We start from the raw sequence: 16,866 nt of genomic DNA, 5'->3' as shown, positions 1-16,866 counted from the left end.
AAATGTTTTGCATTTACTAAGGTAGCAGCAAGCCTGCTGAAAGAAACAAAACTTGAAAATTTCCCTGAATAAAAAAAAAAAAACCAGAAGCTGCTTTGTTGGAAATTGTAGTTGATTGCCATTTGAGAATGCATTTGCCCTGTGGTGCTAATTTAAAAGCATAGCTACCTAAAAACAGAGAAATAAACAAAGATAAAATACCATAGAATAAACTGCTGCCAAAATAATAAGTAAGTACAATTGTCCTAAGTGTGGAGAAATCTATATTTCACCATAATGCAACAATCTATTGCTGGTCCCCAAATAAATACTGCTTTTTCATTAATCATCCCAAACTATGAATAATGCAAACACTTTCTGGAAAGGAGTGCTTATACATACCAACTCCTAATGCACTTTATCAGTTGTTCATAGGGGACCATAGATCAAGATTTTCCTGTCAAAAAGCCAACATTCCTTTATCTTAAAAAAAAAAAAAAAAAAAAAAAAGAGAGAGAGAAGAAGAAAAAATCCTGTTGTGATTTGCTGTGTATGAAAATCTTTTCCTAAATTAGTTTAATGTAAAAGAGAAAGTAAGTATTTAAATGCTTGGCACTACAGCAAAGGTAGAAAATGTCTCGATCTGCAGGTCAGAAGGAAGGTGATGGTTTTTCACAATGTCATATTAGTGCATACAGACTTATCAGCTGGGCAGGGTAAGGCTCTTGAAGGCAACACCTGTGGTATTCCTTGAGGTTAAGTGTTTTCTTCTGTGGTCACTGTGAGGGTAACCATAGTCATGTTTGCTTTACTTTACCTAGTATTGAAGGAAATTTTTTAAGTTCCTGCTTTCCATAAGACCTCCTAGAAAGGATGCTGTTCTGCACACAGGCACGAGTGAGAACTTCCCCTCCAGAAAGTTGCAGCCCCTGAGGTTGAGACTGCACCAAGCTGCTGGTGAAGCTACATCTGCAAGGAGCAGGAGATTGTGGTCCTCCTTGCTGACAGAGCCCTGTTGGCTAAAGTGCTGGTGAAGACATGGTTATGCAGGGGGAAGGCTTTTGGCTTGTAAGGTAAAGCTGGCAGAAGAATTTAGTTGCCAGTGTGAGCTCCTGTTCTGCCGTAGGTTTTACTGGTATCCCTGCTGGTGTAGCTTTCTTGGCAAACTCCTGAATGTTACAGTCGAAAGGAGGAAAATCTGGATGATGCCTGGGAACCCAGGAGCAATCACGGCTTCAAAAGTACTTTGATACCTCCAGTTCATTAGCGTACAAGGAGATCAGAAACACTGAATCACAAAGCAAAGGCTATTATGCCAAGTTAGTAATACCAAAAAAAGTAATTGCATATTATTTGAAGTGCATATGTTTTGGAGTGTGTGTTTTACATTTGGGCATAGAGGGGTTGATAGGTAAAGTATATTGAATACAGCTAAGCCTAGTGCGGAGGTGGTAGGAAGTTTTTAGGCCAGTAACAAGGATAAATTTGAAGGATAAACTCCCTTTGCAGTTCTCAGGTGTCCAGTGTGAACCTGTATTGTATGATCTGCTGAGTTTCATTGTATGGTTCTGTGCAGCGTCCTAGCCAAAATCCCTGGGGAGCTGGTGCCTTTCCTCAGGGCTTGTTACGGGAAGTGCCTACACAAATATGCAAAGAAGGCTTTACTTTGAAGGAGTTAGGATAAGGAGGAGAAAGTACAGGTGTTTCGTCTCCAGTCTTTATGCGTGCACCTTACACGGGTGGCTTCTGCCCTGTGTGTATTTACAAGAAATACTCAGTTAGCTGCTTGCAAACCCCTGGCTGCTCTTATCTTAAGTTACCGATTACCTAACTGTCCACAAGTAAATCGGTTACCTTTGCTTGTTTCGCATCAAAATGACATCTCAGACTTCCCTCTTCTCCAGTTACTTTTTACATTTAGCTTCATAGATGCCTGCAACTATGACTGGCTTCAGGGCAGTCTCGTTCCCCCCTCTTGTAGGAGATGTGCATCTACTTATTTTTTCACTCTACTTTCCATATTAATTGTTTTCACTGGATTCATTAGAGTACTTGCTCGTACTTTATTCAGAGAAATCAGTTTGTTCTCTCCTTCCCCACATCCTTGAGAAACGTCTTGAAGTGTGCCAAATCGAGTGGCCAAAATTTTTTTGAGGCAAATTCCATTGCGTCCTTTTAATTGCAAATCGTGTTGTGGAATTTTGTTCTTATTTAAAAAAGAAAAAGAGAAAAGAGAAGTTGGGCATGTTCTTTCTGGGCATGTTCTTTCTAGGCATGCTTTGTGGGCGTTATAATTATTAGACTCTGTTCTCTACAAGTCCCATTTGTTTCTGAATATAGAGCTAGGCCCTTTGTTTGCTGGGAGAGGTCACTTTTTGCCTTTCATTTCCATTTAGTAGGTAGGTGGGAACAGAAATGTCAGTGTGTTCCTCTGGAAGAGAGGCAAAGAGGGGAATTAATACACATTACTAGCAGGCTTTTTCTTTTTTCCCCTTTATTAGTGTGTAACTCATAACCCATTAGCATGTGAAGTGCTTGCCATCCACTTGGTCTTTGTAGGCTTTCTGCGTTTGGCTGCTGAAAATATTCTGTCCTATAGCTTGCAAGGTTGTTTGGCAAGGTCTGCTGCTGATCAGCAGTCTGTTACAAGGCTGGTGATATAGTTTATAGTCATCCTTCTGCTATTGTGGTCCTCCATAACTCCAATGAACGGTGACACTGTTCATCCACAGCTGTTCCTAATTCCTCCAGCAGTTCCTAGAGCCAAAGTATTTACCTCCGAGAAGAGCCTGCTGGTGGCAGAGCCGCACACAGTTCATAATCTCCCTTGCCATGGCGGCCTCACAGCAAATACCGTCAAAATATCGAACTAAGGAACTTTGCCAGGCTGTCACACTGCACTTGAAAGGGGCTATTAGCCTTTCTGCTGTGAAGACTTCCTTCTAGCAAAACGGCCTCTGCCTAAATGCAGGGATTTTTGCCTAATTCCTACTCCTTTCCTTTGCCTTTATACCCATCCTTGCTGAGGCTTCTTCCAGTGCTGGCGTCTTCATTGCTGCTCAGGACAGCTGAGCCGTTGCAGGCAGATCCTCTGGCCAGGCCCAGCATAGGACGTACGCAGCGCTTGCCAGCTCCGTCCTCGTGAACGAGAGAAACAGAGACGGAGGGTGACGTGATCCCTTACCTGACTCATGTAAAAGAAGTTGTTACTCCCCCATAAAGAGCGCCTCGCTGAAACGGAGACTTCAAAATCCCCCTGCCATGAAGCTTCGTTTCACTGAAACGAGGCAGCGAGCTGAAGAGCTGCTTGAGCACAAAAAGAAGCTACAGCTGGGGTGGGTGGCAGCAAAGTTGATCTTCCGCATTTCTCAAGAAGTTAAGACAGTGTTGCTCTTTCAGGGGTAATTATGCTAATTCCTGTGCTTATAAACTTGGCTTTGTCCATGAAAATTGCTTGGAATTTGTAGCAAGCCATATTTTCCCCAGCCGGGTGGAGAGTTTCTTGTTTCTTTTCTTGGCTTGCTTTTTGGATTCCCACAAAGAGGATAGCCTCGGATGATGTTTTACAGTTCTAGTAAGCACTGCTGGCCCTGACTTCCTCTCACAGCCTTGCCTGGGTGTATATGCTACAACAGACCATCTAAATCTGATAGGCACTACAGTGATCGCGTTACACCTCTGCCGTTTTTAAGGACTGCCATGCTGTCTCGTATCCAAGCCATGCAGCCCCATCCTCCATTGCAAAGTTTGTCTGCAGCCTGGCTGAGGTAGCTGCTCCCAAGTTAAGCTCCTCAGTACTCCAAAGAAACCCATCTGTCTTACCTGGACAGGCTGCAAGCAAAGCTTCGTCACTCTGTTTTCTTTGTGAGAGAAATCACAGGCTGAGAAAGCCTTGCTGAAAAGCTGGCAAAGGGGAAGGGTGGATGTGAACAGGATTTGAAACAAGAACTTTTCCAGAGAGAAGGTCACTTAGCGAGGAAGAAAAGTTGCTCAAGTACATTGGTTTTGGAGGGACTCAAGTAAGTGCTGTGGGTCCAAAGTCAAGGGAGGATGAAGTATCTCTGCAAGAGAGGTTTTGGGGATCCTTTGAGACTGACAGATTCACGGTCATTTTTCACCTCCAAATAAACTGGATTTTAGAGCTGATTTGTGTGTAGTTTCTCTGAAAAATGCTTACAGGTCTCTCTGCTCCAGGTTCAGTCACCTGTGGACTCTGCCACAATGTCACCAGTGGAAAGGACAGCTGCCTGGGTTCTCAATAATGGACAGTATGAAGAAGTAGAGGAGGACGCAGAGCAGAATCCAGATGAAATCAAGCATGCTGAGAAGGTAGATTTTATTCTGTATGCAGCTGACTCGAGGGCTGCCAGTGAGTCCTGTCTACCCCACAGCCGAGTTCAGAACGGCTTTCAGGCGCTGCTGTGACAGTCGTGCTTTCAAACACAGGTCGTATTGGCGTAACTTCCTGCTGTACATGCTGTCACACATATCTGTAGTAGAGTATCCGCTACTATAGATTAACCCACACACAGGCTGTAGCATGTCAAACGGGTGCAAACTGACATAGCTGAGAGTTCGTACGTTACAGGCTGGTATTTGGCACTTACGTGCATGGTGAGTCACACTGCCTAAGTGTATTAGATCCTGCTCAAGTCATTATTTTTTATGACAACACTATTGCTACAGCATACTGCCATTTTTCTATGCTTGCCAAACTTTTTAGTGATCATTAAACTCCATTAAAAAAAAAAAATCACAATTGTTAACCTGACTGAGTATAGCCTAGGATATGCTAAGTGATTGTACAAGGCTCTGTAAATGCAATTCAATCTTCATCAGTAGGTGCATTCAAATTTTGTCTTGGGCTTCACCTGAGGAAAATGCCTGTCATCTAGGTAGTACAGGGTTTCTGGGCTACACAGAAACGTCCATGATCTTTTTTTTAAAGCGCATTTATTTTCAGGAGTAGATACCATTTTTCCAAATACAGTTACATCTATATGCTGCTATGGTGATGAAGTTTAGTAAGAGGTTTGGTATTTTGAGAAGGCAGGAAGCGAGGAGGAGAACATTGGGTGGACAAGAAGCAGGAACACAGGATTATTAGGAAAGGTGAATGAACCCAAAACAAAGTGGAATATGTCGAGATTCATTGCACTATTGCAGAAGTGATTGTCCACAGAGACAGTAAGTAGAAGGAAAAAAAACTCAGCCAAGTAAACTTACAGGCTGTGTTCTGTAGTGAATGATTTGCTCTGTCTTCACATGTGGTTTCATGCCTTGATTAGGTCCTGAAGAATGAGTTATTTGGGTCCCATACTGTTCCGGTTTGTAAGTTTGGTCACCCCAGGACATTTTTACAGTTGACCACTCTTAGGAGCTTCTGTCTGGGAACTGCTTGAGTCTGGAGTAACTGGGGATGTTACCGGTTGGGGCTGAGAAGCCATGTCAGAGCCCTCTGACTGCTTAAACTGTGCTACAGAATGGCATCCTACAGTGCGGGAACAGCTTAATGCTCAATAGGGGCCTACGTGCTCCTTGTCTGTGGTTGCCCACAGTTGTTTGCTTGTCGTTTCCTTTACTTCTGTCAATTTATTTTTCATGAAAAAGACAACGTCCTTCTCTGAACAGCAGCAGCAGATTATAATGATCTGATATCTCCCTTTTTCTTTTGCATCTGATTCTTTCCTTCTTTCCTTCCACCTGCAGTATGAACAAGAGATAGCGAAGCTGAAGGAGCGCCTGAAGGTGTCAAGTCGCCGGCTGGAAGAGTATGAGCGGCGGCTCCTGGTGCAAGAGCAGCAAATGCAGAAGCTGCTGATGGAGTACAAGTCTAGACTGGAAGACAGTGAGGAGAGACTGCGCAGGCAACAGGAGGAGAAGGACAGCCAGATGAAAAGTATCATCAGCAGGTGAGACTTTGGAAAGTTTGGGACTGTGCAGGACAAGCAGCTCCCCTGTGTCATGTGTTCTCTTTGACACTAGAGAAGGTGGTTGCATGGGCTTCTTGCCATCTCTGGACTTTTACCGTCCTGCCTTAGAGATGAAGAAATGGGGATGCAGGTGTGGAAACTTGCCTCAGATTGCCAGGAGAGTAAAGGAAAAGATTTAGGAATTTTTTAACCCTGGTCTCCGTTGTACTTATAACGGGTCTTTTTGCTTTGTTTGGAATCTGTACTCAAGGCAGTAGTTTTTCAGAGCAGTTGCGTTTTTGGCAATGTCCATTTTGAAAATAACAAGGTTAGGCAATTGGGAGTGTCAGGTGGATAGATAAGCTTTTCCGAGTGCAGCAGACCTCTTCTCTTGCAGAGCCAGGACAATCAGAGAAGTCAAACCAACAGGCCGGAGTACATGAAACACTTTGGAATAGTATTAAACTGTCCTAATTTGTACCTCTTTTTGCTCATCAGACTCATGGCAGTTGAAGAGGAGCTGAAGAAGGATCATGCAGAGATGCAAGCTGTCATCGATGCGAAGCAGAAAATTATTGATGCACAGGTAAGGAGCTCAGGATCTCCAAGAGCCAAAGTGTTCTGTGCATAGAACCCACTATTTTCCCCTATCCTCTCGCCCCGGCATCGTTCTCTATCTCCCAAGCCAGTATTGGCCCATGGTGTTGCACATGTGACTTACTGCCTTCTGGGAGAGAACTGGGTTTTTTTAATTAGTAAAGACTGTACTGTCTGACACTAGGCTTTGAGACAGCCTGACAACAAATCACAGGACTGATCGCTTCTCCAAAACCTTTTCTACGTTGTGAGATCCCAGGGGGGTAAAGGAGTAGCGGTGCTTTGTGTAGACATTGTTCCAAGCGTGGGCCCTGGAGCTCTGGAAAAGCTGTGCCTCGTATCAGCATAGTTTAATTGCCATGTGCATGCATCTCAGCTATGCAAGCTAAAAGCATGGCTTTGAACGTTTGAGTCAAGAAAAGAGAATGCTTGCGATGGAGCATTGCCCTCTGTAATGTCATATGTGGCATTTCACCCCATCTGACTGTCCACGTCAGTCCTGGAGGAATGCCCAGTTTGCCACAAACCTACAGCGCTTGCCTCAGTCAACACAAGTTAGCCGTGGAAAGTGGGACCCCGCGGGCAATGCATGTGGGTGTATTGTGTGGGATCGTTTCAGCTTTTCCTCTGTGTCTGTGCTGATCCCAGAGAGCAAAGCTTGTACAACAGAACCTGAGACTGGTTTGATACCTGCCTGCCATGTTATGTTTGTGATATTTGCATTTGGAGGGCATTTTCCCTGCTTCTGGGCTTGTCAGTAGTTCCAAGTGTAAACTTTCCTTAATAGATAATCTTAAGAAGGCGACCTGTTTCAGGAATAACCCACGTTACATCAGAAAGTTGTTTCCCTACGCAGAGAGTGGCGTGGGGGGAGCCTCAGTTGAACATTGTTAAAGACGGTACCGGTGTGTTAGAGTATAGGCATAAGTGAGCACAAAAGGGCATACCCTGGCCATTTTTTTCCTGTTGAATGGCCAGCAGTAATAGAAATGTTTGAGCTCACATGGAACTGTAGGGAAAATATAAAGTAGAAAAAAAGCCTGGTAACACTAGGAACAAATTTATAGTGGATTTCTTTTTGATAATTTGAAAAGTTCTGCTTTTCCTGCTGCCTCTGCCCATTTTCCCACAGTTCTTCAGAAAGACTGTTCATGAAAGCTGGATTTTTGGCTCCGTGCCAGCTAATCTGAATAAATCACTTGCGTACAATAACATGGCACTTCTGTTACCTAGCCTTGCAGAATAAAAAGAAAATCCTACTGGAATTACACCATATATAGTTCCTAGTTACTGTGCAAGATGCTCTGCATGGAGACGCCACTGTAGTCACCCTTTCTAGATGCAGCTCAAGATTAAATCCGTTCTGTGAGGACTTGCACTCAAAATGCGAAGTGGGAGAGCGCAGTGCTGGAGAGTGAACAGGAATGTAGTCAGTCACTGTATTTTTTTATTTTTTTGGTGGTGGGGGAACAGTACAGCAGCCTCCAATCTGTTGAAGGAGTACGGCAAGTGGAAGCTGGAGTAGAAGTTGAACGTGTTGGGCCATTTTTTGGAGATAGGCACAGTCAGGGCGTCTTGCTGTTACACACTGATGGAATGGCAGCTCATCCAAACAGCAGCCTGGTTTTTGAAGGAGGTGATGCCTTTTTCATCTGCCTCGAGAAGGTGAAAGGGGCACTGAGCAAACTCATAAAAAGTGACTTTTGGAGGGGAGGATTTGAGAGATTGTGACTGAGTAAGAAACTTGCCCTTCCCTTTGTTACCTGTCTATGCTGGTAGGCTCCCAGCCTTGGTGTGAGGTTATGGACTAGCAAGGCGGAGAGCGGACCAGTCTGATCCCTCAGTGTCACCAGCTGGCAGAGGGGACTGCTACTGACTCGTGAAAGCTTCAAGCCCTCAGGGCTGGAAGGGCGTGCTCCTTGATCACACTTGATCAAATGATGCATCATTTGTCACCTGCAGTGGAAATTGTTGAAAAAACAGTAGCAAAACAGCAGCATTAATGATTCCTCTTTTAATCTTTTTTCTTCTGTAGTGCTGTTAGCTACTTGGGCAAGGAAGGTCATCAGCACACCTTAACTGCTTCAGTGTCAACCAGTTCATGGGAAAAGCTTAGTTGTCATTGCCCTTTCATGGGTACCTGAGCAGAAGAGAAAACTGATGAAACATTCAGAACAGGCACACCAGAGGGGCCCAAGTGTTTGCTGGGTTCTGTAGCAATCCCTTTAAGTGGCACTTGGAAGATTTTTTTTTTTCTTAGCCTGTGATTCATTTGGCAAAGGGATATAGCAGTGGCTAGAAAAGAAAAGGTCTTTTTTTATGTGAGATTTATGGAGTGGAGTTGGAACCTGGCTTGTCACACCTGTTTGAAGAGTTAAGTGGCCGCTAGGAAACAGCAGTAACCCGGGCTTCTTGTGCTTAGTTACATCACCACAAGGCGCTTTTCAGGATTTGCTCTTTCGCCTTGCGGTCCAGTGCAGCACCCGATACCGCAGCGGTGCACCAGGGCAGCCTTGCTCCCAGTATACCTGCTCTTCGCACCGGCTCTGGGCAGCGCATGCTGCGCGCGGTGGTTCCAGAGGCTGTCCCGGGGCCTCCCCGACTGAGCAGGGGCTAGGTCTGGCGAAACTCTCTCCTTGGAGCAGCGGAGCTGCAAAGAGTTACTCGCCCAGTTGCTATCGCAAGTGACATCTCCGCTGTGTTAAATTACAGGTCATAAATGGGGATGAGATAATTCAAACAGGCAAGTAAACCCAATCAGTTCTCTAGCTGAGCAGTACCCAGTCCTGGCCCAGCGCACTGACCTCCTACCCATTCCAGCTCCTCCCACTCCCTGTGCCCAATTCGTGTGTCTTAGAGACGTGTTTGTTAGACTGAATTTTCCTTTGAGTGAGAAGATGCCTCTACTCACCAAGCTCATGCTTTTAAGATCGATTTCCAGATTTATGATTGATTTAAGATTAAGATTTCCAGCTGTTTTGCAAACTGGCATAGCGAGCGCTCATCAGTGCCAGAAAATAACCAGCCTTTCATTTTTAACTCTTTGGAAAGCTATGTTCTTTGGAAAGAAATTTTAATTTTAAATTCTATATTCCAGGTGAAATTTAGTCCGAGGAGGAGGAGCTTTAACTTGCTGAAGAACCCATTTCTGCTAAGGCAGTTGTGTTTTGCAGGATTTATTTCAGCGTGGGAGGAAAGGCTAAGGCCTTTAACTCCTCCGTTGTCTGTTCTCCTTGCTCACGTTGACTGGATCAGGGCAAGTGCTAGGGCAGGCTATGGCCTGCTTTGCTGTTTGTTGATTTCTCGTGCCTCCTCCTCCATTTGCTCTGCTATACAGACCTCGGTCTCTTCAGGGCTGTAATACAAGCAGTACTTAAATTCTGCTCTGTGTTTGCACCCTCACACTTACCCCTGTGGGGAAGCCCGCTGAGAAAAGCAAACATTGCTTGATTGCTGATGTACCACACAGCTGATGTGCTGGGATCAAAATCTCAAGGGGCTGTTGTAGCACTTAGGTCTCCGGAGCAGTATGTCTGAACTATCCCTTAATGTTTGTGCCTTCTGTGCATCATTTTTCCTTCCATTTTGTTTCTCAATGGGCTGGACTGGGAAGAGTTCCTGCATGCAGCTTTTTTCATTCAAGGAAATTAGACATTTTTCCTTCTCAAAGGAAAAAAAGCCAATCAGCTGGTAGCATGGAGAGCATATTTACCTTTTGCCGTCTCTGTTGCTGCTTTGTGTGGCTGCATTATTATTTTTTTTTTTTGAGGGAAGATGAAAATTGTAATTTCTAATTGTGCCACCAACTCTTTGGCTTGACCCTCCAGTCCTTTATCCCACTGCAGATAATCTAGCTGTTAGTAGGTTGGGTTTCGTGGATGGGGCTTTTATTTTTTGTAAATTTAGTACACATCCTTTAGCTTTCTGCTAAAAGTGGAGGCTAGCACTTTCTGTGCCAGAAGAATCAAAACTGGGATGCGGGAACCCTGGATTCGGCGGAGCCCGGGAGCCCCTCTGAGCTGGAATGGGCCTAGGAGCAGTGTGTTCAGTGTTTGTTCTTTGTGTTCTGTCGATGGCATCTCCCCCTCCACCCACGCTGCCCTCTTCCCCTTCACCTCAAATAACCCCTTAGTTTTAGCTTCTGGCTGCTTCTTCTCTATGTTGCTGTTGCACCCTCACTCCTGCCAGTGACTGCAGGCTGCCATTATCTGCTTTTTTTTATTTATTTCAAGCATACCATGAGTTTATTCTGAGCACACGCCATCCAAAATACAGAGACAATGGCTGTTAGATACCACTTGCACTTTTCTCTGCCAGATGAAACCTCCACCACTTTTATTTTCTGCTGCCTGTTTCTGTTTTTCTAACATATTTTTAAAAAATGAAATTGGCTATTGTTGTTACTAACATCAACACCCCCCACTCCCCCATGGCAAAATACTGCATTTCCATCTGCCTCGGCCGGAGGCTGTCTGGATAAAGCCACTGTGACTGGATCAATTCACCAATGTAACTTTGACTCACTGTCACCTTCCATCACGCAAAAAGGGCCAGGAGGGCCAGACCGGCCTGCGAGAAGCCCGTGGCACTCGGGGGCCATGTCACCCCAAGAAAACAGAAAGAGGCAGACACCCCATCTTACCAGAGAATGTTAGCCAAGCTGCCTCTGCCTAGAAATCATCCGAAGACGCTGCCACAGCCCCGGGTCCTGAAGTTCCCCGTACAGCAGGCTTGGGGGGCAAAGGCGTTTCATTTGTGAAGGAGCTCTGACTTTGTGGGGTGTTTGTTGCAGGAGAAGCGGATCGTGTCCCTGGACTCTGCCAACACGCGGCTGATGAGTGCCCTGACGCAGGTGAAGGAGCGCTACAGCATGCAAGTCCGCAATGGCATCTCCCCCACCAATCCCACCAAGCTTTCCATCACGGAGAATGGTGAATTCAAAAACAGCAGCTGCTAACTGGGCAGATGCTGCCGGCCATCTCCCCAGAAGAAGGGCAAGAGGGAGCAGACTCAAGAAACCTTCAAAATAGCCCCCCCTTCCCCTTATAGGTTTACATAATGCTGCTAATAAAATGGAAAAGAGAAAGAACTCTGAAAGGTGGGCTTGAATTCCCCACTCAAGGCCAGGAGAACCAGGCTCCCAAGAACAAGTCCTTCCATATCACTGTGTAAATAGAGGGAGCTCTTGGGTCATGTACAGAAAACGCCGATGTAATATACCAAAAGGAAGTGAATACTGTAGATTTTTTTAATTATTGCTATTTTTATTATTATTTTTTTTTTCTCTTGTTGAAAGCACTGCAGTCCTTGGAGGAGGAAGAGGGGAGTGTGAGTGCATGTGTGTTGTGGGTGCGAGAGAGAGAGATGAGCAGTGGGTTACATTAGGCAGCAGCTGTATATATCGGGCTGACTGACACAAGTACATGAGTGGAGTAAAATAGTAGTGAAATGAATTCTATAAGAAAACTCATCTGCTAGTTTTATTCCCCTGTTCTCTAGCTGTTCTTTAACTGAATGCAAGCTCGATAGCAAATATTTTAGCAAGAAAATTGGCTCTTGCTGGATCCTGTACCTACTTTCTGTAGGACTCGGGCAAAAAATTTTCAGTCTTTTTGAACAAGGTAAAAACTTGGAGCAGCCAGCTTGTTTCCTTGCATTTGCACAGTCAGGCTTCCCATCAGACAGACAGAGGGAATCTGCAGTTTTTCAAGGTAGGATTCTTTCTTTTTTACCCCCGTTCCAATGCAGTTTTATATTTTCTGTTTTGAGGATTTACAGACCTGTAAATACTTTTTTTTTAAATTTCTATCCAATCCCCACTTTACGCACCATGCAGTGGCGCCCTGAATTCATGCTCTGCGCTCCATCAGGAACAGCCAGGTTAACGCTCTGAGGAAAGGGCTAACCAAAGGGTGCCCGTGCCCAGCAAAGCAGACTTCCATATGCAACATTTCCTTTTTCCTAGAGGATTTCTATGTTTTAACTCTCGTTCAACTTCACCGTTTCAGCCACTAGCTTAGCCGGTCTAGTTCCAATGAAAGATGCTTTCTGCAAGTGTGTGTTAAAAGATCTTCCATTTCCACTGAAATTTGCCTTTCTCTGGATACTTTAAAGGTTTGGTTTGGTTTGTTTTTGGTTTGTTTTTTTTTAAGTTCTGTACACACTACTTTTTTCTTAAGGAGTTTTGACTAAGCTTTCCTCTCCAGTTACCTTCAGTTGCATTTCATAGAAGCATACTTACAGGCTGTATGTGAATGCGTATAAAATTACAAAGCGACCTTCTCGTGGAAGATAACGACATTCACAAACTGTAAAAGATTAACAATAAATGACACAGTATTATCAATCCTCATAATTTCGTCAAATGCCACAATATTTAGTCTGAGAGTTTTTTTAAAGCCTCAGATCCTAGAGTCAAGTAATAGTGTGTGAATCTTCACTTTCACTTTTTGGTATACATTTCTAGCCCCCAAACTCTCAAAGTAAATAAAATTATTGCAACGGCAATTGAAATTCTGAATTACAGAAGTATACTTATAACAGTGAGTGTGAGTAACCCTTCAAACTAGTTACGGAAATGAGAAATTGGAAAAGTTGACTTCAAAATGAGATGAAACCTCGAGAGGGTGCCTCGGTGTGGGATGTGTTTAGCAAGCAGTTCAGGCTGCAACTAGGAGCAAGTTAACGGTGTGGCTGTGGGGGTACCCGGCTGAAATCGTATAGCCTGTGAGACGGAGAAGGTCAGAGCTGATGATCCGATTATCCTTTCTGGCCTTAGTTTCTCAGTCTCTAAAATGGTACTACGTTAAAAATGGAGGCGTTTCTAAGCCAATTTCTTGGCTTCCTGAGAGTGCCCCGTGTTGCCTTGACCGTGAAGGCTCGGCAGTACTGGGGACCCAAACTCGGTCTCTGTTGTCAAGTTTGTTTGTTCTTTGGAAATGAATTACTCTCACCTCTCTGGGCAAATGCAGCTTGGGACAGAGCGCAGTCTGTTCACTGTCCTGCTTGATCATTGCGTTAGGATACTTCAGTGAAGCGTCGTCACGCAAGTATGTCACATTACTAACTATGCATAAATACAGAGACGGCATCTCCTGCACTGTAGGATCTATACGAAAAATGTGTATGAATCTCTCTTAGCCAGGCCTTGGCTGTTAATTTACATCTAGAGGAGACTTGTCTGCAGCGAGTTGGGATTTATATTTAATGCTTAGTTCTTTCAGAGCAAAGCTTCTCTGGCTGCTCGAATGTGACTTGGTCCTACAGGCCAAGGAGCATCCCTGCCTTGTTCTTGCTGTATCGTAGCCAAGTCAGCGCTGTCTGACGCACCTGGGGTTGTGCTCTGCGTTTGCTCAGTAGTGACTTCTTTTCGATACTTTCCAAACCGTCTTCCAGCTCTGGGTCACTGCTGACCTCTGATATTTTCTTCCTCAAACTGTGCCTTTAAGTTCCTTCTTCTTTCCTTCTTCCTTCACGCATCACAGCCGTAGGCAGTCTGTCGACTTTGTATTAATCTGTCTTGTGAGTAGCTCTCTTTTCCAAGAAAACTTTGCAGACCCCTCTTGGTTGAGTATTTTTGCGTGATCTGCATCTCCCCTTTGCTATGTACTGCAATTACACAGCTGCATCCTGGGAAATGTGTTCCCAAGAGTGGCCTTTGCAGGCGGGCACGTGCATTGCTGGCTTATTACACAGTGCAAATAGTATGGGTGTTCTGTGACTGAGACGTGGGAGCAAGTGGTCGTAGGAATACATTGACTAGAAGAAGGCAGAAGCAGATACATCATTCTGGTAGCGTTTAGTTTAGCATTAATTTGGGAAACGCATTTCACCGGAGCTCCCCAGCTTTCTGGTAATCTGTCAAAGATCCCTGGCCGAGCTGTGTGGTTCGGTGCTGAAGACTCTGAGGCGTCCACTTTGGTTTCTGCAGAGAAATGCAATAGGGCAACATTTCAGCCCTGATTTTTACAGGGGAAATAATACCTGCCCCAAGATTGATACATTTTGGTGAGGTCTTCAGTGATGTATCATTCTAATAATGTACCTTCTCCTATGTATTTCTTAAGCTTGTAGACTAGGAAAAGTTGCTATTCTAAAAGAGGCTGAGCCATCAGTATCATCCTCACAGCTTGTTGCTAGGCTGGTTGTCTCGCTTCTATTCCAATTTCTACCCTAAAGTGCAAAGCGTTCTCCAGCTCCCGCTATGGCGGAGAAGCTGCCTGTTGACCCAAAAGGGGGTGAAGGTTGCAGACTCACAGTGCTGCAAGACTAAAATTGATTAGCTGCAAAACAAAACATTATACTCCTGAGGTCTGCAGGCAGCTCTCTCTCCTAGTTAGTTACCAGGCAGCTTTCTAGAGAAATTTTAAGCCGCTTCAAGCTGACAGCATGTGAAAATGCCAGCTTCTGTTTTGTCCAGTCTGATCAAATTCATGTGGCGCTAAACCACGTGGCAGCCAAAAGGTCTGTCTGCTTTGGAGCAAGAGCCCCAACTGGGCCTGATCACATTTGGTTTCAGACGAGCAGCCAGTGGGTTTCTGCAGCAATGAGAGAAGGCGGCAACAGCGCGAAGTCTGATGATGATCAGCATGATAGGCGTTAGGGTTTGGTTCAGACTTTCGGCAAATGCATCGGGCTGTGTCTAGTGCTGTTGCAAGCAACTGCTGCTCTCATTTGGAAACAGCTTAAGTAGTGCAAGAAAAATTAAATAGCCTGTAGGAGTAATACTCGTGTGTTCCTAAGACCGAAAGAGAAAAGTTGCCCCATCCTGGCATCTCAGTCCTTGCTGGTTCCTCCGTACCGTTCTAGGATGATTCCTCCCAAACCACAAAGCCACCCAGGCTTCCGAGTTCCCAGTAAAAGCTCACGGCCAGCATGGCGGGGCGGGGAAACGGAGCAGCGCTGTGGAGCGCCGCGGCCTTTTGCCGTGTTGTGTGTGGCATCTGCAGGCTGTGTGGAGAACAGAGGTGGCCAGAATGGCATGGGATGGGCACTGATGGAGAAGGGAGGGAGCACGGCCTAGGAGTGGCGTCCTGTAAATGCCCGTTCTTTGCAATTCGGACCTTTTTTTTAAAGGAAATAGACAGATTTCACGTCCAGGAATTACCAACTGTTATTTCCCCAGTGTATTAGAAACGGGCAGCGATGCGTAAAAGCACAGATTCATACAGCTACACATTTTGCAACGTTCCTCTCCAGTGGAATAACTCTAAGCAGGGGATCCAGAGGAGTGTGGAAAGGGACCGTGTACATTTTCTAGTTGGAGAATATGAGGTGTATCCAGTAATAAATTCTGTACCCATCTAATAAGTCGTCCAAGAAATGGGTTTTATTTTATGTTCTTGCAGTTGCTTTGGGTTGGCTTAGGCTTTTTTCTTTTACATTATATATTAATTTCATGTTTTAATGCTTGCTTTAAACCCACCAGCTTTTAACTTCATCTGTAAACTCAATGATTGAAGCCCGTCAATGTTACAGCAGCGCCCACGGAATGTGTCAGCAATACTTACCTGCTAAGGTCACCATCTATGTCTGAATTCTGTTTGTGTTCTGCGAAAGTATCCGTGTCGTTCCTGGAGAACGATTCCTGTCCGAGTTGCGCCATTAAATGTATTTACATCGGCGATTAGCATGGTCAGCCACAGGTATCCAGCTGAGTGCGACAGAGCAAAAAGGGTTAAATTTAGGCTGATGCCTTTAGGTATTTCCTTCTCCAGAGTAAGTTAACTCCCATGAGAGCGAGCATGTCATTACAGATCATGCCTGCCAGGAATCCTACCTGTAAAAATAGATTTTCTGTCTCAAGGGCCTTAATAAGAGTGTTACTACACAGAACTGTTTTACAATGATAGCTGTAAATAATTTATTTTTTATTTCAACAAAGTACACCTTAAAAAGTAATAAACTTGTTTTTCAAGCCGTATTTTTATGCTAGTAGCACTGGACTGTTTGGTCTTTGAGATCCATTTCTGCATTTCATTGCCTGGGTTTGTTCTAAAGAAGATTTATTTTTGTTCTGTGAATAATTTTTGAAGGTTCTTGTAATATGTACAGATATAGATACATTTGAGGTCTTTTATTGATATTCCTACAAAGAATACAAATAAACTTTAACTTTAAACAGTTTGGACTCAGTAAACCTGTGCTGATGTAAAACCGCGCTCTCCGCTCTCAGGTTGTCCTTGTGCTTTGCGTAGCTTCAGAGGGCGGAGGGAGCCTCCGGCGGTGTGTAACTTCGCCTTTGGGACCGAGTAGCTCCCGTCTGACGCCTGGAGCTGCCTGGGTGAACCAAGGGGGTCGGTGGCGGAGCACAGCAGCGGCATTAATTCCTTTCTCCTGTTTCCGTGGCTGGGTGTTTTGCTGGGGTGTCCAGCACGGG

General features: G+C 44.8%; 1 protein-coding gene across 7 annotated transcripts in view; it reads left to right on the top strand.

Annotated features, from left to right (window-relative positions):
- RASAL2 (RAS protein activator like 2) overlaps nucleotides 1–16,615 on the top strand; it is a 150,574-nt gene extending 133,959 nt beyond the window's left edge. For 5 of the 7 annotated variants that reach the window (XM_087732292.1, XM_087732289.1, XM_087732291.1 and 2 more), the window contains 5 exons: nucleotides 4,174–4,308; nucleotides 5,689–5,891; nucleotides 6,390–6,477; nucleotides 9,201–9,231; nucleotides 11,281–16,615. In XM_087732292.1, the coding sequence (XP_087588418.1) occupies nucleotides 4,174–4,308; nucleotides 5,689–5,891; nucleotides 6,390–6,477; nucleotides 9,201–9,231; nucleotides 11,281–11,423 (600 nt within the window). In that variant the 3' untranslated portion in view covers nucleotides 11,424–16,615. The remainder of the gene's footprint in view (nucleotides 1–4,173; nucleotides 4,309–5,688; nucleotides 5,892–6,389; nucleotides 6,478–9,200; nucleotides 9,232–11,280) is intronic. The other 2 variants (XM_087732290.1, XM_009463568.2) reach the window with 1 other exon arrangement.
- Nucleotides 16,616–16,866: the final 251 nt, after the last annotated feature.

Source organism: Nipponia nippon, unplaced genomic scaffold (genome assembly GCF_047370975.1).
Source record: "Nipponia nippon isolate SJK-2023a ecotype South Korea unplaced genomic scaffold, ASM4737097v1 scaffold_5, whole genome shotgun sequence".
Taxonomy (NCBI): Eukaryota; Metazoa; Chordata; class Aves; order Pelecaniformes; family Threskiornithidae; genus Nipponia; species Nipponia nippon.
The sequence above is the reverse complement of the archived record's forward strand: the minus strand, read 5'-3'. Positions and strand labels throughout refer to the sequence as shown.